This window comes from Prionailurus bengalensis, chromosome B4 (assembly GCF_016509475.1).
Source record: "Prionailurus bengalensis isolate Pbe53 chromosome B4, Fcat_Pben_1.1_paternal_pri, whole genome shotgun sequence".
In the NCBI taxonomy this organism is placed as follows: Eukaryota; Metazoa; Chordata; class Mammalia; order Carnivora; family Felidae; genus Prionailurus; species Prionailurus bengalensis.
In genome coordinates, this window is record NC_057358.1 from 43,917,998 (window position 1) to 43,939,132 (window position 21,135).

Below are 21,135 nucleotides of genomic sequence, written 5' to 3' on the forward strand. Positions count from 1 at the left end.
CCAGTAAATTTGATATCTGGTATGAAAATAGATTGTTATAACTGTAAAACATTTTATGTAAACATCTAGCCACAACCAAAATCAAATATGTATAGAAGTTAAACACACACAAAGAGAAAGAAATCAGAGCATACCAGTGCAAAAAATCAAAAAACCACCAAGGCAGACATCAGAGAAAAATACGGAGAAAAGAATAAGACTAACAGAAAAGAACAAAATGGCCACAGTAAATCCTTCTTTGTCAGTAAGTACTTTATTTTTTTTTTAATTTTTTTTCAACGTTTTTTATTTATTTTTGGGACAGAGAGAGACAGAGCATGAACGGGGGAGGGGCAGAGAGAGAGGGAGACACAGAACCGGAAACAGGCTCCAGGCTCTGAGCCATCAGCCCAGAGCCTGACGCGGGGCTCAAACTCACGGACCGTGAGATCATGACCTGGCTGAAGTTGGACGCTTAACCGACTGCGCCACCCAGGCGCCCCAATCAGTAAGTACTTTAAATGTAAATAATTAAACTCGCCAATAAAAAGTCATAGAGTACTTGAGTGGATAAAAGTACAAAGCACAAGACCCATCTGTGTGCTTTCTAAAATAAACTCACTTTATTTATTTATTTATTTAATTTTATTTTTTTAACCTTTATTTATTTTTGAGACAGAGAGAGACAGAGCATGAATGGGGGAGGGGCAGAGAGAGAGGGAGACACAGAATCCGAAACAGGTTCCAGGCTCTGCACTGTCAGCACAGAGCCCGATGCGGGGCTTGAACTCACGAACTGCAAGATCATGACCTGAGCCCAAGTCGGACGCTTAACCCACTGAGCCACCCAGGTGCCCCTAAAATAAACTCACTTTAGATTTAAGGACACACATAAACTGAAAGTAAAGAGTTAGAAAAAGATATTTCATGCAAGTGGTAAATAAAAGAGAGAAGGAGAGGGTATATATATATCAGATAAAATCGACTTTCAGTCAAAAACTCTCACCAGGTGGGGGCGCCTGGGTGGCTCTGTTGGTTGAGTGCCCAACTCTTGATTTCAGCTCAAGTCTTGATCCCAGGGTTGTGATATCAAGCCCTACATCAGGCTCTGTGCTGAGTGTGGAGCCTGCTTGAGATTCTCTTTGTCTCTCTCTCTGGGGTGTCTGGGTGGCTCAGTTGGTTAAGTGTCTGACTCTTGCTTTCGGCTCAGGTCATAATCCCAGGGTCATGGAATTGAGCCTTGGGTTGGGCTCCATGCTGGGCATAGACACTGCTTCAGTTTCTTGCTCTTGCTCTCGCTCTCGCTCTGTCTCTCTCTCCCTCTGCCCCCCTCCTCTAAAAAAAACGAAAAATAAGACAAGAAACAACAAAAAAAACCTCTCACAAGAGACAAAGAAGGACACTATCTAGAGATAAAAGGATCAATTAAGTGAGAATATATAACAATTATAAATGTATATGCATTGGACATCAGAGCACCTAAATATATAAAACAAACACTGGCAAACAGAAGGCAGAAACAGAACAACAAGGAAACAATAGTAGAGGACTTCACTACCCCACCTTCAGCAACAGATTGAAACATTTAGACAGAGTATCAATAAAGAAAACAACTAACTTGATTAGACCAAATGGACCTAACAGACACATACAGAGCAGAACACACATTCTTCTCAAGCACACGTGGAACATTCTCTGGGACAGAGTACATGTTAGGTGACAAACAAGTCTTAAAACATTTAAGACTGACATCACGCTGTCTTTTCTGACCACAAAGGAATGAAATTACAAATCAATAGCAGAAGGGAAACCAGGAAATTCACAAATATGTAGGCATCAAACAAGGTCTCTGTAGGAGATAAGGCAAAATGTATCAGATAGTTTGGGAGCTGAGAACTTTAGGGCAACAGTGGGCAGAGTGAATTATTACAAATGTAGTTTGCTGAGTCTTAGTAAATAGTCATGGGTGTTATACGCATATGGAGACAAGTCATACCATAATGAGATCAGATTCTTGGTATATTTACACTAGTGGGTTTGAAAACTACTCACGATAAAGTATATGTGGTTTCCTTTGAGATATTTGACAAAATCTATCATAATACTAGTCTACATGAGAGCGGTTTTACTCAGATTAGTTGTCATTACTTGAGAGAGAGATCATTTGCTCTCTGCCACAGGCATTGTCTTTGGTCCCATCCTCTGTCACATTTATGAATGCTTCAAGTCACATAAATAAATTTGTAGAGGGCACGCAACTTGGATAGCTAATGCACTCAGTGACAGATTCGTACATGCCAAGCATTCTGAAATTCAGCAAATGAAGATTCTGACACGGTGAACGAAGCTTGTGTTAAAGTCTAAACTGAAAAAGTAACACGGTGGGGAGAATTACCTTGATTTATAGAGGCTTGCAAAAGCACTAGGGGAAGTTGAGTGACCTTATCAAAATAAGATAAGATAGTGTTCAAGTCATGGAGAAATCTTAGATAAAATCAATACACATTGTTACAGCTCAGACTACTCCGTGAGAACCAGGAATGGGGTGGCTGGGAAGCAATTTGGTGTTTTCAATTGTTCAAGTAAGTATCATGTGAAAAAGATGTTGCAATTGATTTACTGGCCCCAAAAGGTGGAATGGGTACAAATGCTTAAAAAAAAGTATACTTCAGCAACAGATGATCTTCTTATCACTGGGGGCCTTGCCCAACCTGAGTGTACATCCCTTTATGGAGAATTTAGCTTGATTTAAAGTATTTAATTAGTAAGGCCAGTAGGTAAAATCTCCTAGTGTCCCTTGGTCGTTATCAGTGTTTTTGGAGTATACTAAGATGGCTTTTGTTTGATGGCTTTTGGAGTATACTAAGATGTTAGAACTCTTTACAGTTACTTGGATTTAAAGTTAATTTTGAAAAGCTAGATTCAAAAAAAATTGTTAAAGGCTGTATTTTTAGAGCTGTTTTAGCTTCACGGCAAAATCGAGAGACAATTGCGCAGATTTTCCTATATCCTCCCGCCCCCACTCAGGTACAGCATCTGTCACTATCAATACCTGCCCCGATTGATTTGTTAAAACTGATGAACTTATGCGGGCACATCATTAGCACCCAAGATGGGAGTTTACATGAGGGTTCACTCTTGCTTCTGTACATTCTATGGGTCTGGATAAATATATATGACCTGGATGCAATGGTATAGTGTTCGTTATACAGAGTAGTTTCACTGCCCTAAAAATCCTCTGTGTTCTGCCTATTAATCCTTCCCTCTACTCCTGCAATTGCTGATCTCATAGCGCGTCAATAGTTTCGCCTTTTCTAGAATGTCCTGGTGGAATCATATAGTGTACCAGTAGGCAGTCTTTTCAGATTGGCTTCTGTTATGTAGTAATATGCATTTAGAGTTTCTCCATGCCCTTTCCTGGTTTGATACTTATTTCCTTATTTTACTGGATACTATTTCACAAGCTGCCCATACCACAGCTTATGCAGCCATTCATCTACTAAAGGACATCCTGGTTGCCTCGAAGCGTTAATGATTATAAATAAAGCTGCTATAGACATCTGCCTGCAGGCTTTTGTGTAGATACATGTTTTTCCGTTCCTTTGAGTAAATGCCAAGGAACATTATTGCGGGGTTGTATGGTAAGAGCGTGATTAGTTTTGTAAGGAACTTTCAAACTGTTCCCCAACGTGGCTGCACCATTTTGAAATCCTATTAGCCACGTAGGAGAGTTTCTGTGGCTCCACAATTTGGCCAACATTCGGCGTTTCCAGTGTTCCGGATTTGAGCCATTCTAACAGGTGCAAACTGGCATCCCATTGTTTAATGACATTGTCTCCAGGACGTATGATGTGGAGCTTTTCATATGCTTGCTAGCCATCTGTATATTATCTTTAGCTAAGGTCTTTGGCTCACTTTTTAATCAGGTTTTTGTTTCTTAATGTTGACCTTTAAGAGTTCTTTGTATCTTTTGGATAACAGCCCTTTATCAAATGTGAAGTGCAAATATTTTCTCCTACTCAATGGCTTGCCTTGTCATTCTTTTGACAAGGTGTCTTTGGTAGAGCCATTTTTAGTTGTAATGAATTCCAGTTTACCAATTATTTCTAAGACCTTTGCGGCAGCTTTAACAAATAGTCATCCTATAATGTGACACTTTAGATTCTGTTACATATTTCCATAATACCAAAAAAAAAACCCCTACATTTAAATATAAGCTTTGAAGGTAAATAACAGAAATTACAGAAATTGTACATTCAGGTTAGCTTGGCGCGGCAAATCCTGAATCGTACAAATTTTCTAATATGCTAGATTCTAATTTAAGTTGAGAAAGCCAGTTATCACAGTAAATCAAAAACCCTTTGTGGAAGCAACAGAAACTTCTCAACTTGCGGTGGATTTGATTTATTTTATCATTACTACCCTAACTCTGAGAGAGGATTTGACAACAGGATTCTGGAACCTAGGAGCAACCTACATCCCGGATGATTTTATTTAAGCCACAAATGGAATTCTCTGGTCCTTTTATATCACTGAGGTCTGTTTCTCAGTCAGCAGACATCCACCACTCCGGGCACTGGAGACAATGTTTAGATTGTTATCCATTTCAAGTTTCCTTTTCTTTATTCTCTGTCAACCTAATTGTACAAAGTGTGCAGCTCATATAATGACCCAGGTTATCATTATTGTAGGATCTAAGTTCTTGGTGGTATTTCTATTGTGTTGGCCCAGTATTTCACTTACCAGAACTATCAGGGGAAATTGTAATAAAACTTGCTTTTATAAATCTCCTGGGTTCAAGGCATAGTGCTCCTAACCACCTTGTATAACAGTAACCTAACTGCAGTGATGCTGTTCTCCGCTTTTTGTTTCAAGGGTTGAGAAGGCACAAATGCAAAAAAGGAAGTCTTAGCTTCTAATTCTTCAGGGCCTTGATCATGTTCCTTATTAGAACAGTCTTCCTGTGGGCATTAGAAGCTCTACACCCAACAAAAACAAGGTCTTGGGCTAAATAGGAGATAAGGATTAAGGAGCACACTTGAGATGAGCACCGGGTATGAAAGTTTTCGATCACGGTATTGTACACGTGAAATTAATATTACGCTATATGTTAACTAAGTGGAATTTAAGTAAAAACTTTTAAAAATGTAAAAAAACACCCCCAAGATCTGGGGAAAAGGAAGGAATTTTCTTCATATGGGAGAAATAAGGTGTAATAATGGGAGGGGGGGGCACTTTGTGAACCCTAACTGCACGCTTTGATTCACAGACCTGTCTATTCTGTCTAGGGCACCAGCTGGTGTCACTAGTGTGCATTCAGGAAGTCATGTCAGCGTCCTGCCCAGCAGGTCACTTATAGATAAGTAACTTCTTCAGGCATGAATGGATTAGCAGACGTTCTTTTCTGCAAAATGCCAAATACAAAATTGTGTGGAAAATCGTAACAACAAATCAGACATTCTGTAACTTTGTGAATGGTGATCCTCGCGGACATTACAGGTGCAGAGGTCAAATCCGCTCCTAAAATCAGTAATCATTCCTACAAACACAAAGCACTATCCAGTCCATGATGGAAGACGCTTAAGTAGAAGATCTGCCATCAGGTCATTAGCTGGTTTCCTTTGAACTTTGTGCTCTTTGGTCTTTGCCCTTGATAGGCTGGGCATTCAGCAGAGGTATTAAAAAAAATCGGCCATGAGAAGGGAAGAGGTTATTATCTGAGCATCTATAGCTTCCATCCCTGCTGTCCAGCTAATGTTACAGGTGTCCCTTTAGTAAGTTCCAGCATGTGTGAGGAAAGACGCTGATGGACATGCACTTTTTCCACCCAATTATTGATAAATAAACCAAAAGTTGAAGCCTCTAGGTAGAATACGTATAGCAGGACTATAACATGAATTTTTAGACAAAATAGTCCTACAGTAACTGTGAAAATATCAAGTAAAATTATCATTGAGTCACTAGAAAATTCAAAAGGACAATTGTACAGGTAGCATTAGCTCACCCCTCTCCACCTTCTGCATCTCATTCTTTGCCCCGGGAGAGTGACCTGTGCAGACAACTTTGCCCCGTGGCTTCCACTTGCCTTTAGCCAATTGATTAGGGGGCAGGAAGGCAGAGGAATGAGATAGGAGTCAGGGTTAATGGCCCTGGGCCTCCTCTCGGAGACTAGGACTGACTGTACTCCAGCCAGGGGTGCCTGCTCTACCCAGCTCACCTTCCTCTATCTTCTGCCTCACCAGTGAAGCCTTCCTGTGGAAACTTCTAGGTTTCTGTTCTCGACTTGCTACAATTGCCAAAGATTTAGGAGTTATGCACCAAAATTTTAAACTTCATCTCAACTTACAAAATGAATGTTTCCACAACTGTATTACTCTTTTTAGATTGGGCTTGAGGGGACTTTTTAGAGGGATAAGAAAGTTCCAAAAGTGCATTTGGGTGATGGTTGCACACATCTATTTATTTTCTAAAAGTCATCCAATCATGTAATTACATACCATGTTATGGTATGTAAATTAGACCTCACTGAAGCTAAGAGAAAAAAAAAATCTGAAATCTCTGTCCTGCTTCATGAATATTGGGCATTCTGCTCAAATACCAGAAAAGGCCATTGAAAAATATGGTTTCTTTCCTAAATTCTCCCCACATTTTTTTTTTTGGTATTTAAGATGTCTTTAGAATGTCAAAAGTTGCCAGTATTTTTTTCTTCAAATTATATTATTAAATTATTAGCATGATTTATAATCAATCTTGTTTTAGGGTCAGGAAATTTAACTGTTAGGTAATTGCAAGCTATTATGTTAAATCAAATATCACTATATCAGGATGTGTAATTGAAAATTCATGTATTGTAACTAAACCGAAAGGCACCTATGTATCATTTAACTCGACTCTGAAAGGGGTACAATTTCCATTTCCCTGACTTTATGGGATTATCAGGAAACATTTTTCAAAGAACCATATATGATATTAAATTCAATACGTGGTGGACAGTTTAGAAATTATGTGTTATGTAGGTCATGAGAAATAAACTTAAAAAAAAAAAGAAAACACTTCCTTTGAGGTTTTCACCGATAGATGAAACTGTGTATCCTTGTCTGTACCCTGAGTGAACAATTGGAGGACTAGCTCTGAATAGCAGCAGATTTATTATTTTCTTATTATATATCATACTTAGGAAAACAAAACGTACACATATACACAGATATATTCACCCACATTGAAGATGCAAGATGAAGAAAGATACATGACATTGAATTTACAATGGAAAAAAAGGAGTTCTATCGAAACATCCCAACTTAAATTTAAAGGTATGGTATTCCTTTTTTGTCCCTAATAGGTATGGGTTAATATGAATAAGAATTCAGTGTGGGTTAATCTGAATATGAATACGGACGGTAATTTCCAACATTCCAGTCTTTACTGTTCTTGGACTATTTTATTTTTTGGTGCTTTCCTCTCTCTGTCTGCCCCCATCTTGTTTTTCTGTCTCTCGCTCTCATTTATCAAGGTGAGGGCAACAATTGTTTTTAAAGTAAAATCTTGTGTCATATAGTTTCCTAAGGACATTCTCAGGACAAAATACACCCTTCCTTGTTATTAAGAAAAATTTTGGGTCATATAATTTCCTAAGGACATTCTCAGGAAAAAAAATACACAAAATTAGTAAAATTGGGATGGATGTTGAGCCCCAATCGTCCACCTCCTTCTCACTCATAAAAATGGCATCTTTGGTACTAGTTTTTAATTCAGCTTGTCAAAAACTTTGAGCGTATTTTTCACCAGGTGGATAATTTCAGTTTGGAAAATAGAGATACTGACTTGAAAGACCACAAAATGTAACGGCTCTTCTGTGCAAATTTTTTTCACAGTTTGTAGATATCACTCTGAAACCAAAATGGGTTTTGGTGCAGAAAAGGAGCTCAGGTGGCTGCAAATAATGAATGTGCAACTCCTAGCTATTTAAGTGGCATCTGCTAATATTCATCCTTTACCAATAAACGCATCGTTCGCTAATAGTAAAGTTTGCTAATATTTAGTAAAGCTTGGGGTGTGACATACGTTTGAGTCTAATTGACAGGTTAAGTCCTGTCATGATACACAGGGCTTTTACTTAACTTTGTGATTACATATTTGTGTATTTTGTTCCTCGTATCTTGGTGGTAATGAAAATAAGACATTACATTTTTGCCACTATCTAAAGTTTCAGAATCACTGTAGAAATAGAGTTACGAATAATATAGTTACTTAATATAGATTGAGGTGTTTTTGCAGGTTTTTCTTTTCTCGCCCTCAGTGTATATTCCATGCACAGTCCCATTATGTTTTAAAATTGCTTGGGGGCGCCTGGGGGGCTCGGTCAGTTAAGCGTCCGACTTCGGCTCACGATCTCACTGCTCGGCCCCTGAGTTCGAGCCCCGCGTCGGGCTCTGTGCGGACAGCTCAGAGCCTGGAGCCTGCTTGAGATCCTGTGTCTCCCTCTCTCTCTGCCCCACCCTCTGCTTGCACTCTGTCTCTCAAAAATGAATAAATGTTAAAAAAAAATTTCTTGAAATAATTCCTCTCCATGGTTAAGCCACTAAATATACAGTTAGGGCCCTTTACTTCATCTTCCATTTTATTTTTAGGGATCACCTTTTTTTCACCTTGACTTAGTTCTTTTTATAATTATGTATAAGTATACACACTGTGCAATTGTAATAATATATACAATGCCTATTATATGATATAATTATAATTATTTTATAATTATTTAAAACATTTATGTATTTTCAAAGTCAAACCTAGATAACAAGGTACTTCCAGAGATCTCCAACTCCCCAAAATCCAGATTCCATCTTTTGCTTTCACCCTGCCCTCTCCTCCCACACATTTCAATCCTACATACAGGCTAACATTTCTCTATGAAGTGGATGTGCCATAGTTTATTCCACTAGTTCCATTATTGGCCATGTAAGATGTTTGCATTGCTTTTCTACTGTATTCCTATTATACATAGCATTGCAATGCCTTGCACATTGTCTTCTCATGTTTTGCCAACATGTCACTGGGATGTATTCCTAGAAGAGAGATTGCTGGATACTAATGCAAATGCTCATGTAATTTTGCTCGTTTTCCCCCAAATATCGCTCCACACGAGGGTACCATTTTATACCATGATGAATCTAATAGTGGCAAATATCTTTTTAAAATACTGACTTCAATGGGGCACCTGGGTGGCTCAGTCGGTGAAGCGTCTGACTCTTGCTTTCGGCTCAGGTCATGATGATCTCATGGTTTGTGAGTTTCGGGCCCCACATTGGATTCCTTGCTGACAATGCAAAGCTTGCTTGGTATTCTCTCTCCCTCTTTCTCTGCCCCTCCCTCGCTTGCTCTCTCTCTCTCTCTCTCTCTCTCTCTCAAAAATATACAAATAAACAAAAAAATAAAATAAAATACTAATTTCAATTCTTTTGGTATACCCAGAAGTGGGATCGCTGAAAGGTTTGGTAGCTCTATTTTTCTTGTTTTGAAGGACTGTCATACTGTTTCCAATAGTGACTGCATCATTTTATATTCTCACCAACAGTGTGCAAGGGTTCAAAGTTCTCCACACCCTCACCAACACCTGTTATCTCTTTTTGATAGCCATTCTCACAGACGTGAAGTGGTATCTCATTATGGTATTGTTTGCATTTACCTGATGATTAGTGATGTTGAAAGACTTTTCAGGTACTCGGCCATTTGTATGCCTTCTTTGGAAAACAGTCTATTCAGATCCTCTGCCCCTTTAAAAATAAGATTTTTTTTTTTGCAATTGATTTGCATAAGTTGTATGAGTTCCTTATATATTTTGAATGTTGGCCCTTTATCAGATAAGATATAGATTTGCAAATGTTTTCTCCCTCTATTTTTTTTTTCTCTCATTCCTTGTGTCTTCAATTTAGGTGGTTTATTTGAGATCTTCCTTTAAAAATTTTTTTTTTACCGTTTCTTTATTTTTGAAAGAGAGAGAGACAGAGAGACAGAGTGTAAGCGGGGTAGGGTCAGAGAAAGAGGGAGAGACAGAATCTGAAGCAGGTTCCAGGCACTGAGCTGTCAGCACAGAGCCCGATGTGGGCTTGAACCCATGAGCCGTGAGATCATGACCTGAGCCGAAGTCAGGCCGAAGTCAGATGCTCAACCTACTGAGCCAACCAGGCACCCCAGATCTTTCTTTTTATCTCAATGTAGGTATTTATGGCTACAAACATCTCTCTTAGAAGTGCTTTTGCTGCGTCCCGTAAGTTTTGTTGTGCTGTATTTTCATGTTTATTTGTCATAAGTTTTGTGCTGTATTTTCAAGTTTGTTTTTTAAAGATTTTTAAAAATTTCCCTTTTGATTTCTTCTTTGACTCATTATTTGTTCAAGAGTGTGTTACTTAATTTGACATATTTGTAAATTTTCCAGTTATCCTGCTGTCTTGATTTCTAGCTTCATACCATTGTCACTGGAAAAAAATCCTTCATATGATTTCAATCTTCTTAAATTTGCCATGACTTGTTTCATAAACTATCATATGATCTATCCTGGAGAACGTTCTGTGTGCATTTGAGAAGAATGTGTATTCTTCTGTTATTGGATGGAATGTTCTGGGTATGTCTGTTAAGTGCATTTGGTCTAAAGTAATAATTCAAGTTCCACGTTCTTATAGTGATTTTTTGTTTGGATGGTCTATCCATTGTTGACTATGAGGTATTGAAGCCCTCTATTATTATTGCACTGTTGTCTATTTCTCCCTTTCACATCTGTTAATATTTGCTTAATGTATTTATCCATTTTGATGTCGGGTGCATATATATTTCTGATTATTATATCCTCTTGATAAATTGACTCCTTTATCATTATATGATGATGACCTTCTTTGTCTCTTGGTACAGTTTTTGACTTAATGTCTATCTTGTAGCTACCTCTGCTTTCTTTTAGTCTCCATTTGCATAGAATATCTTTTTCTATCCCTTCTTTTTGAGCCTACGTGCATCCTTAAGGAAGAAGTGAGTCTCTTGTACATAGCATGCAGTTGTATCCTGTTTTGTTTTTTTTTAATCTATCCAGCCACTCCATGCCTTTTGATTGGAGGAGTTAATCCATTTATAATTAGAATAATTCTTTTTTTAAATTTTTTTTATTTTTGAGACACTACTTATTTATTTTATTTTTATTTTATTATTTTCTAATATGAAATTTATTGTCAAATTGGTTTCCATGCCACATGAGAAAGAATGAAATATGGCCTTTTGTAGCAACGTGGATGGAACTGGAGACTGTTATGCTAAGAATAATTCTTGATATGACAAGACTTACTAATGCAATCTTATTACCTGCTATTTAGCTGTTTTGTAATTCCTTTATTCTTTTCTCTTTTTCTTGCTGCCTTCCTTTGTGAGTTGGTTTTTCATAGCGGTATGCTTTGATTCACTCTGCTTTTAGTGCATGCATCTAGTAATGTGTAGGCTTTGCTTTGTGGTTACCATCCACTTCTGTAAAACATCTTATAGATATAATCAGTCTATTTTACACTGATAACAACTTCAATCTCATACAAAAACTCTTCCTTTTTAATGCTTGCCTTTTATGTTTCCGATGTCACAATTTGCCTTTTGTAGTGTGTATTCAATAACAAATTATTGTTATCTATAGTTACTTTAAAGACTTTTTTCTCTTTTAACTTTTATATGAGAGTTAATTAATTTTTTCCAAACTTCTGTGGAAAACTTCCAGTGTTTCTCAATTAAATTCATTAGACAAACAAACAAACAAACAAAAAACACCTGTTACTGGTGTGCATATTGAACAAGTATCCATCAATTCCTGCTTTATTTTCTAGCATAAAGTTGTTGGGTTTTATCAATTGCATTTTTTTACAACTATTGAGATGATCATACATTTCCTTCTAGCTCTATTAATAAGACAAAATGAATTTCTTACTATTGAATAGCATTGGATTCCTAGTATAAATCTGCCATGGTCATTTTATGTTTGGGCGACAATAATATATTTAAGATTTTTGTATGGACACTTAGGAGTGATTGATTTTGGATTTTTAAAATTATTTTTACTTTCTGATGTTAAAGTCTTGTAAGTTAAATTCTGTGCAGGAGAATTCTCTACAATTTCTCTACAGGAGAAAACACAAGATAGTGAAAATGTTATTTCCTCCAAAATCGTAAACCTTAATATGGCTCAAATTCATACTGTGGAACTCTTTTCATGATGCTTAAGAGAAATAATTGAGCCTCAGTTTGAAAAGGCTTCTGCACCCTTTCTCCTAATGTTTTCTGATAATCATGTGTTTGATTTTTTTAAATGAATAAATGACATTTTAGTACATGTGTTGAATACTTTGAATTTTTTGATGATAACTTTTAACATATCAAAATATTAAAAAATAATCTGGGAAATACAGGGAATCCATTAATTGAATGAATATAACATATCTTATTTTACTGTCTTGTTAATATTATAAGATAAAAGCTATGTACTATTTTTCTGACATACTGTTTTATATGGTTTATGATGCTCTTTCTCGACCAGGTTCAGCATCTTCAAATGTGGTTTTTTTACTCCCACAGATTTAAAGGGTATTTGGAATATGAATTTCAGCATTTATAATTCAATTTATTGACTGAACAATAAGGATGATCATAGTTATGGGGAGTGGCTTCTTATCAATTATTGTGATACATTTGCAAAAATTATCTTTGATGACATAAAATGTTGTGCAAATATAGGTGTCAATTTATTCAACATAAAATAATTGCTCATATAATTCCACAAGCTAATGTCCACCAACCTAAGTCCTTTTTAATGAGGTTGAGAAAAATAACAACGCATATAATTGAGGCGCTGGATGAGACTATTTACTTTCTGTGTTATGACAGCAGTTTGTTGATAACAGCCATCACTGAATGCACATCTTATCTTGAACCTAGCAGTATATGGAAAATAAAATGAGTATTTTCATACATATGAAAAAGAAAATAGTCGTCACTCTTAAAGAATTTACCATCTAAAGAGAAGCTGAAGCATCATTATTACATGAGTTAGAAAAGATTTTAGGATTTTTTTTTTTAGATTAGAATAGCTGGTACCAGGAGTCGTATTTAGCTTTGATTTGTATTGCTTTCTTAGTAAATGAGATGGGTTGAATGACTTGTGAATATTATTACATTAAAGCAAATTTATTAATTAGAAAGTGTCTATTTGTGTGAATATAGATGTGTGTATTTGTAAGTGCACACACACAAATGAGCGTGTGTATGCATGCGTGCTTGGGGAATTATTAGGTGTATACATTAAAATTCTTTATCCCTCTGGTCAGTTATGTCAAATATTAGCAATTTCTTAAGATCTGATATAACATGCATCATAGCTCTAACCATGTAGTGTTACTATTACTGAATAAAATACATATTTATTTTTCTGTTTATTTAGGTTTTAAGCTTTTGATTGCCTGATATCATTTGAAATTCAAAACCAATATTATTTGCAATCCTCGTCTTACAGTTGCTTTCACTTCTTAGAAATTACTTTTCTAAGCTAATTCATTTGATTAATCCCTCAGATTCTTCTGTGATGTTGCCTTGGTCTAAAATCTTACTGGGAATATCTGGAACCATAAATGGTATTCTGGTTTTGACTTTGATTTCCCTGTGTTTACTGGGTAAGTTGAAAGATTTTAAATACAAGTATGGAAATGTTTACGTTCTTCTTACTACTCTTTTCATATTCATTCATTCACTTATTCATTTTCTGTCATGTTAACAAAAGCTTAATTAGAAGCTACTGTGTATAAAGCCATATAGCATTCTCCATTGTAATGTATTTAATCTGTAGTCAGATCAGGTGAGTATCTTGTTCTCAAGTGGCATACATTCTAATAGGAAGAAAACGTGTGTGTGTGTGTGTGTGTGTGTGTGTGTGTGAGAGAGAGAGAGAGAGAGAGAGATGTATTTGGAAACCGTGTTTTGGATTTCTTAGAAAACTGTGAATAAAGATAATTCCATTATTTTCCTTAAAAATATTTATATGTTTTATCTAAGATTACATTCAGTTTATTTTTTTGTCCAACAAATATTTACTGAACAGCTACTATACCCCAAGCATTACCACAAATTTTCACCCCCCCCCCAAAAAAAAGGAATTATCAGGGTCAAGAATCTCTAATGAAAGAAATAGATTTTAAATAAATAATTATGGTAGAATAGGCTAAACACAGTATCATAGGTTTCAGTAAGGCATTAAGAAAGCATGGAAAGAGGATGTAGGCTCTCTAGAGGAGGAATTTTGCTTTATTTCCTACTGTATCACCAGTTCTTAGGACAATGCCTGGCACAGAATAGATCCGCAGCAAATATGTATTCTAAAAACGAATTCATCGTGTCATCCTTGAAGTTATTTTTCATTAAATGAACATGAAAATAAGAAACTTCCCAGTTACCCCTTCAGCTGTTTCTTGTTCGAATCATCAGAATCATTCCAAAGAATTTGTCTCTGAAACATTGCACAGAAAAGATATTTACCCTATGTTAAAATAATCCTGTTGTTAAGTTTCTCAGGGAGTATTGCAAAAATGCCAAAAAGGAAATAATTCAAATCTCACCCAACACGATGACATTGGAAACCCCAAAATGAATAATGGCACAAGAGGAAATATAAGTAATAAGGACACAAGCCACTGTGGCTCACAAGCTACGGACCATACAGGTATCTCTCAAGGCTTTGGCTTATATTGAGTTTAATTGTTTTGGCTTTCAAAATTTGAAAAATCCTATTTAACAGGTATGCATACATATGCATATACATACATATATATGTATATATCTTTATGTACATATATATATTGATTATTCTTTTTCCAGTGGGAGGAAAGCTGTAAAAAAAGAACAAAACTGTCTGTTCCCTTCAGGAACTTAAAATCAAATTGAAACACATAAATATGGAAAGTTAACTGCGATTATAAGGCAGTGTATAAATAAGCTGCCAATAACTATTTTTGTCTCTTATTTATTCTGGTTTGAAATTCAAAATGAATAAAAGTGATTATACACAACAAATTATCCATTATGATTTTATGCTTAGAACTTGCAATCATGCAAAATTTTGGAAAACTGTCCCTTCTGCTTCCCATTATTTTCAGTTTAACTTTAGAACACTTACCTTTTTGAACCTTCAACATTTACTTCATGGTTTATGTGAAAAATGTGTTGATTAATTTATTTTATAATTACTTACCAAATAACTCCATTAGTTTGTGTTATTCTCTTGATCACATATGAAAATGTCATATATATTATGGTTTACTTATTGGTACTCTTTGCTTTTGGATTGTGTATCTGTTTTACACGTATAAGTCTCAAAGTAATTAAGATACTGTAATTTTAACACATATTTTACACTCTGATTAGATGTTAAGAAAGCTTTGATAGGTAAACATGGAATCATATAGACACCATTAAACTTTTATTAAAGTCAGTCTAAATGCTGTATATCCAATTCTGAGATATTAATTTCCTATTACTTTTTTTATTTAATTGAAGAAATACAAACATGAAGTTAACCATTTAAAATAATGCAATTCAGGGGCGCCTGGGTGGCGCAGTCGGTTGAGCATCCGACTTCAGCCAGGTCACGATCTCGCGGTCCGTGAGTTCGAGCCCCGCGTCGGGCTCTGGGCTGATGGCTCAGAGCCTGGAGCCTGTTTCCGATTCTGTGTCTCCCTCTCTCTCTGCCCCTCCCCCGTTCATGCTCTGTCTCTCTCTGTCCCAAAAATAAATAAAAAACGTTGAAAAAAAATAAAAAAATAAAAATAAAAATAAAATAAAGTAAAATAATGCAATTCAATGGCATGAGGACATTTGAATGTGCAACGGCTAATCTATCTAGTTCCCAAACATTCTCATCACCCAGAAGAGAAATTCCTACTCCCGATAAAAAAATCCCCTACTCCTTCACCCCGGCCTTTAGCAACCACTAATCCGTCTTCTGTCTCTGTGGATTTACCTATTCTGCATTTTCATATATGGAATCATACAATATTTGACTTTTTGTGTCTTGCTTCTTTCACTTAGCATAATGTTTTCAAGGTTCATTCGTGTGACATCATGTATCAGCATTTTATTTCCTTTTATGACTAATATTCTGCTCTTTGTATATATCTAAAATTTGTTTAAGATGGCAATACCAATCAAAGTGATCTATCAAAATTCCAATGCCCTTTTTTTTTTTTTTGCGGAAATGGACAAAGTGATCCTGAAATTCATATAAAGTTGCAAGAAATCCTGAATAGTAAAAACAATCTTGAAAAAGAAGAATAAATTTGGCAGATTCACATTTTCCAATGTCAAAACTTAATGGGGATGGAAAGATGAATCCTAGCTGCTTAATATTTATGGGGTTTCTTCTCACGGTGATGAAAATATTTCGGAATTAGATAGTAGCTGTATTTGCACATTGTGGACATGCTAAAAATTCATACACGTTAAAGTGGTTAAAATGGTGGCTTTTGTGTTACATGAACTTTACTTCAATAAAAAAAAGAGATTTTAGGGGCACCTGGGTGGCTCAGTCGGTTGAGCGTCCGACTTCGGCTCAGGTCATGATCTCGTAGTCCCTGAGTTCGAGCCCCGCATCAGGCTCTGGGCTGATGGTTCGGAGCCTGGAGCCTGGTTCCGATTCTGTGTCTCCCTCTCTCTCTGACCCTCCCCCGTTCATGCTCTGTCTCTCTCTGTCTCAAAAATAAATAAATGTTAAAAAAATAAAGGAGATTTTAATGGCCATAAGTTGGAATAGATATACTGACCTGCCGTCATATTTACACATACAATTTACTTTCGTTCATTATTATGCCAAAGTCTTAGGTATTTACAATTTAAGACCTCAGTTTAATTTTAATTTAAGAAAATCGAGGAATATAAACTTGTAATTATATAGAGGTTGAAAAAACTAAATTCTCAATATTAGTTAATATCAAAAGGGAATCATTAAGGATTTATGCACATAAAGGAAGTAGAGAAGTCTTAAAGCTTTATTTGGTTAAATTATAAGAAAATGGTATAAATAATGTTTAATCTCTCAAGTAGCATTAATGCAATATACAGCTTAAATGGTTCATGTTATTTTAGAAATTACATTGGATCTGGGCATGAAAAACATTCCCCTTTGTCTAAGTTTTGCTTCATCTTACTAAATTGATTTCTTAATTCCCAAGAATTATCATTTGTGTTTTGGACACCTTGTAAATCTGAACCCCTTGTTGTGAGTGATTTTATCATACAGCTCCACTCTTATACAACACGTAAGTATTCAGTGTCCAGAGATACGTATGTAATTTAATTTTCTTTGTTTCCTTTGTGTCACTACAGGATTGTGCCCATCAGAATGGCTCAAATATCATAAAAAGTGTTATTGGTTCTCTAATGAGATGAAAAGTTGGAGTGACAGTTATAGGTATTGCTTGGGAAGAAAATCTCATCTACCAATCATTCAGGACCACATTGAAATGGTTAGTGGTTTAGGGCCAGGGTTATGGCATTAGTTTCTGTGGAGTTAAAAATAGCCTACCTCAGGGCGCCGGGGTGACTCAGTCTTTTAAACATCGGACTCTTGGTTTTAGCTTAGGTCATAACTTCACGGTTTTGTGGGTTCGAGGCCCACGCCCAGCTCTGCACTGTTAGTGCGGAGCCTGCGTGGGATTCTCTGTCTCCCTCTCTCTCTGCCTCTACCCCACTCATGCTGTATCTGTTCCTCTGTAAACAAATAAAAAAGTAAATAAATAACTTAAAAAATGACTTACGTCCTATTTCTTCCCACCCTTCCAGTCAGTTATCATTTACCTTGATTACTGAGTTTTTGGCACCTTCCTAAATTTTGTGCTCAAAGCCAGTGCCTTACTTGACTCATGCTAGCCCTGGACTGAATACTTGCATTCCATGTACAGGTAGTGTATACGTATATGTATGTTTACAATAAACGTGCAATGTGTGTAAGTAAGTTATGAATTGATTACTATCAGAATGCTCATGCAGGATACCAATTGTCCAATAAAATCCTAAATCGTTTTAATATGTCTGAAAACTATTAAAATATTCTGTTCACTTACTCATTCCTCACTTCTTAGGCTTTTATACAGAAAAACCTAAAACAATCAAACTACGTGTGGATTGGGCTCAACTTTACATCCCTGGAAAAGGCATGGACCTGGGTGGATGGTTCTCCGTTAGATTCAAAGACGTGAGTCTTTTCAAAAAGACTATCTGATTTACTGTCTATCGTAGAACTTATCTTCATAAAGCACCTCTCGGTCCACCAAAATCAACTCTGAAATAGTTCTCGGTACTAAAACATTTGAAAGGATGAAAATCAGGTTAATGTTGCCTGGAGTAATGATGGATACTTTGGTTTTGTTTTCAAAGCAAAAGACTAGAAAAGAATAATGGTTGTGCGTTTATTGTTTAAAAACTACACCATATACAACAATGGAAAGAAGACTAGACCAAGGATGTGGGCACAAATGTACTCTCAGTTCTGTCACTTCTAAACAGACTCTCTGGGAACTTTCTGCGAAATCACAGACAGCAATATTAAGTAACAGACATACTGTAACTTTTAGTGAATTAAAAGGATTTGAAAATGCCCTGAAATCTGAGTTACGTTTTGATTAAGGGAGGGAATTAGCCGAAAACGTAAATGGATGTCGTTAGCCGCGATGATTAACAATGTATTTTTCATTTCTTCTACAGATTTGTCATAAAAGGACCAGCTAAAGAAAATAGCTGTGCTGCTACCAAAGAAAACAAAATTTACTCTGAAACTTGCAGCAGTGTTTTCAAATGGATTTGCCAATATTAGAATTAAAAAAAAAAATTAGTAGTGAACTAATCAATGATGAAAGCTTTTGCCTATTAGGTTCTAATATTAACCTTAAGGAGTGAGAATTTAAAACTGAAAACAACAAAATGTCTTCTCCATTTTCTCTCCATCGTCTACATTGGTCCTAATCTCAGAGTAACCCATGTAAATAATCCAAAATATGCCCTTCCCATTTTTTATGTGATTATATAATCCAATGTGAGTCCATGGATTTATACTCAGGACTTTTATTCATTTTTCATGCTATAACAAATGTGACCAAATTTATCTGCTTTTCTGTATTTTGCTGGTTTATGTGTAAAAATATTCTGTGTTAATTTCATATTATTCTGAGTTGCATTGTAGTATGGATTTATATATGTTTTAGTGCTTTGTTGAGCATTAACTTCATTCTCAGGTTTTTGCTACTGTAAGCTATGTTGCAATAAACATTCTGAATATCTTTTTATTTTATTTTAAAGTTTATTTATTTATTTTGAGAGGGCGGGGGCAGAGAGAGAGAGGGGAAAGAGAATTCCAAGCAGGCTCCACACTGTCAGCGCAGAGCCCAATGCAGGGCTTGAACTCAAAACCCTGAGATCATGACCTGAACAGAAATCAAGAGTCAGAGGCTTAACCGACTGAGCCACTCAGATGCCTGTGAATATTTTTTTTAAATGGTAGCCCTTTCATTTCTTTTTCTTTGATATAAACCTTAAACGTGGAAATTCTGACTAAAACATTAAATATGGTTTTTTTTTTGCTTTAGATTTTATACAATTTTAATCTAAATTACAAACTGATAAGATTACAGGTACAGAGCAAAAACACTTTCCTGTTTCGTGAACCTCTTAAGAATTACCTGCCGGAATGATACATTTTATTATATTAAAAAGAATTTTTTAATGTTTTATTTATTTTTGAGAGAGACAGAGAGACAGTGTGAGCAGGGGAGGGGCAAAGAGTGAGAAGGAGACACAGAATTCGAAGCAGGCTCCAGGCTCCGAGCTGTCAGCACAGAACCAGATGCGGGGCTCGAACCCAGGAACAGTGAGATAGTGGCCTGAGCCAAAGTCCCACCCCCAGCTGACTGAACCACCCAGGTGAATTGCAAGTACATTGGATACTTTCGTATATATTTTCTACACACAAAAAATTTCCTACTTAATCACAAATTAAATGATCAAAATTCACACACCTCTAACATTGACCCAGCACTACCATCTAATTCTTGGACTCGCTTTAAGGTTTGCCAATTGTTTAAAAAAAAAAATGTCCTTTAGAGTAAAATATCTAGCTCAGAATCATTTTCTGCATATAGTTTGTACGTCTCTTTAGTGTCTCTTTAGTCTCCTTCCATCTAGAAGAGTTCTTTGGACATCCTTATTATTCACAACCTTGATGTTTCTGGATACTATAGCAGGTTCTTCTCTTTTTAAAAAAAATTTTTAATGTTTATTTATTTTTTAGAGACAGAGAGAGACAGAGCGCAAGTGGGGGAGGGGCAGAGAGAGAGACACACACAGAATCCGAAGCAGGCTCCAGGCTCTGAGCTGTCAGCACAGAGGTTTGGCGCGGAGCTCGACCCACGAACTGTGAGATCATGACCTGAGCCGAAGTCAAAGGCTTAACCCACTGAGCCACCCAGGCGCCCCTCTAGCTAGTCTGCAAAATGCTATTTAATTTGAATTTGTCTGATTATTCCTCGTGGTAGATTCAAATTCTGACTCGTTGGCAGAAACAGTGAGAAGTTCTCACTGCATCCTTTCAGAGTTATTTGTTCCCTTGTTGATGCTATTCACTTTGTGCACCCAGTTAATGTGATGTCTACCGGACTTCATGTAAAGTGACTCTTCTCCCTTTGTAATTAGTTAATATTTTGTGGAGAGTGACAAAGATGGCTTTAACATTCCCTTCAGCTTCACTAAACTTGACTTTGAGACAAGTTTGGTTCTTCCTATCTATGAGCCCCTGACCACCCCATTTTTAGACCATTTACTTCAAAAAAAACTTGTAGTTGGAAATATTTCTCGGCTCTTTTGAAATGTAAATCTTTAAAAAAGCTTTTTAAGGTTTCACAACCCAGAAATGTCTTTCTTAGGGAAGGGAGAGTCATTCCTCTGAAGTGTAATCATCAAGAAAGAAATCTTGCCATTTGCAACAATGTGGGTGGGACCGGAGGTAATTATGCTAAGCGAAATAAGCCAGTCAGAGAAGGACAGATATCATATGATTTCACTCACATGTGGAATTTGAGAAAGTTGACAGATGAACATAGGGGAAGGGAA

General features: G+C 36.3%; 1 protein-coding gene across 1 annotated transcript; it reads left to right on the forward strand.

Annotated features, from left to right (window-relative positions):
- The first annotated feature begins 7,074 nt into the window (after positions 1 to 7,074).
- On the forward strand, positions 7,075 to 19,321 carry LOC122472216 (killer cell lectin-like receptor subfamily F member 1). The gene is made up of 6 exons (XM_043561529.1): positions 7,075 to 7,289; positions 13,563 to 13,661; positions 14,549 to 14,704; positions 17,362 to 17,501; positions 18,117 to 18,229; positions 18,739 to 19,321. Exons 1-6 carry the CDS (start codon positions 7,205 to 7,207, stop codon positions 18,845 to 18,847), a joined length of 702 nt encoding a protein of 233 aa, XP_043417464.1. The 5' UTR covers positions 7,075 to 7,204; the 3' UTR covers positions 18,848 to 19,321.
- Positions 19,322 to 21,135: the final 1,814 nt, after the last annotated feature.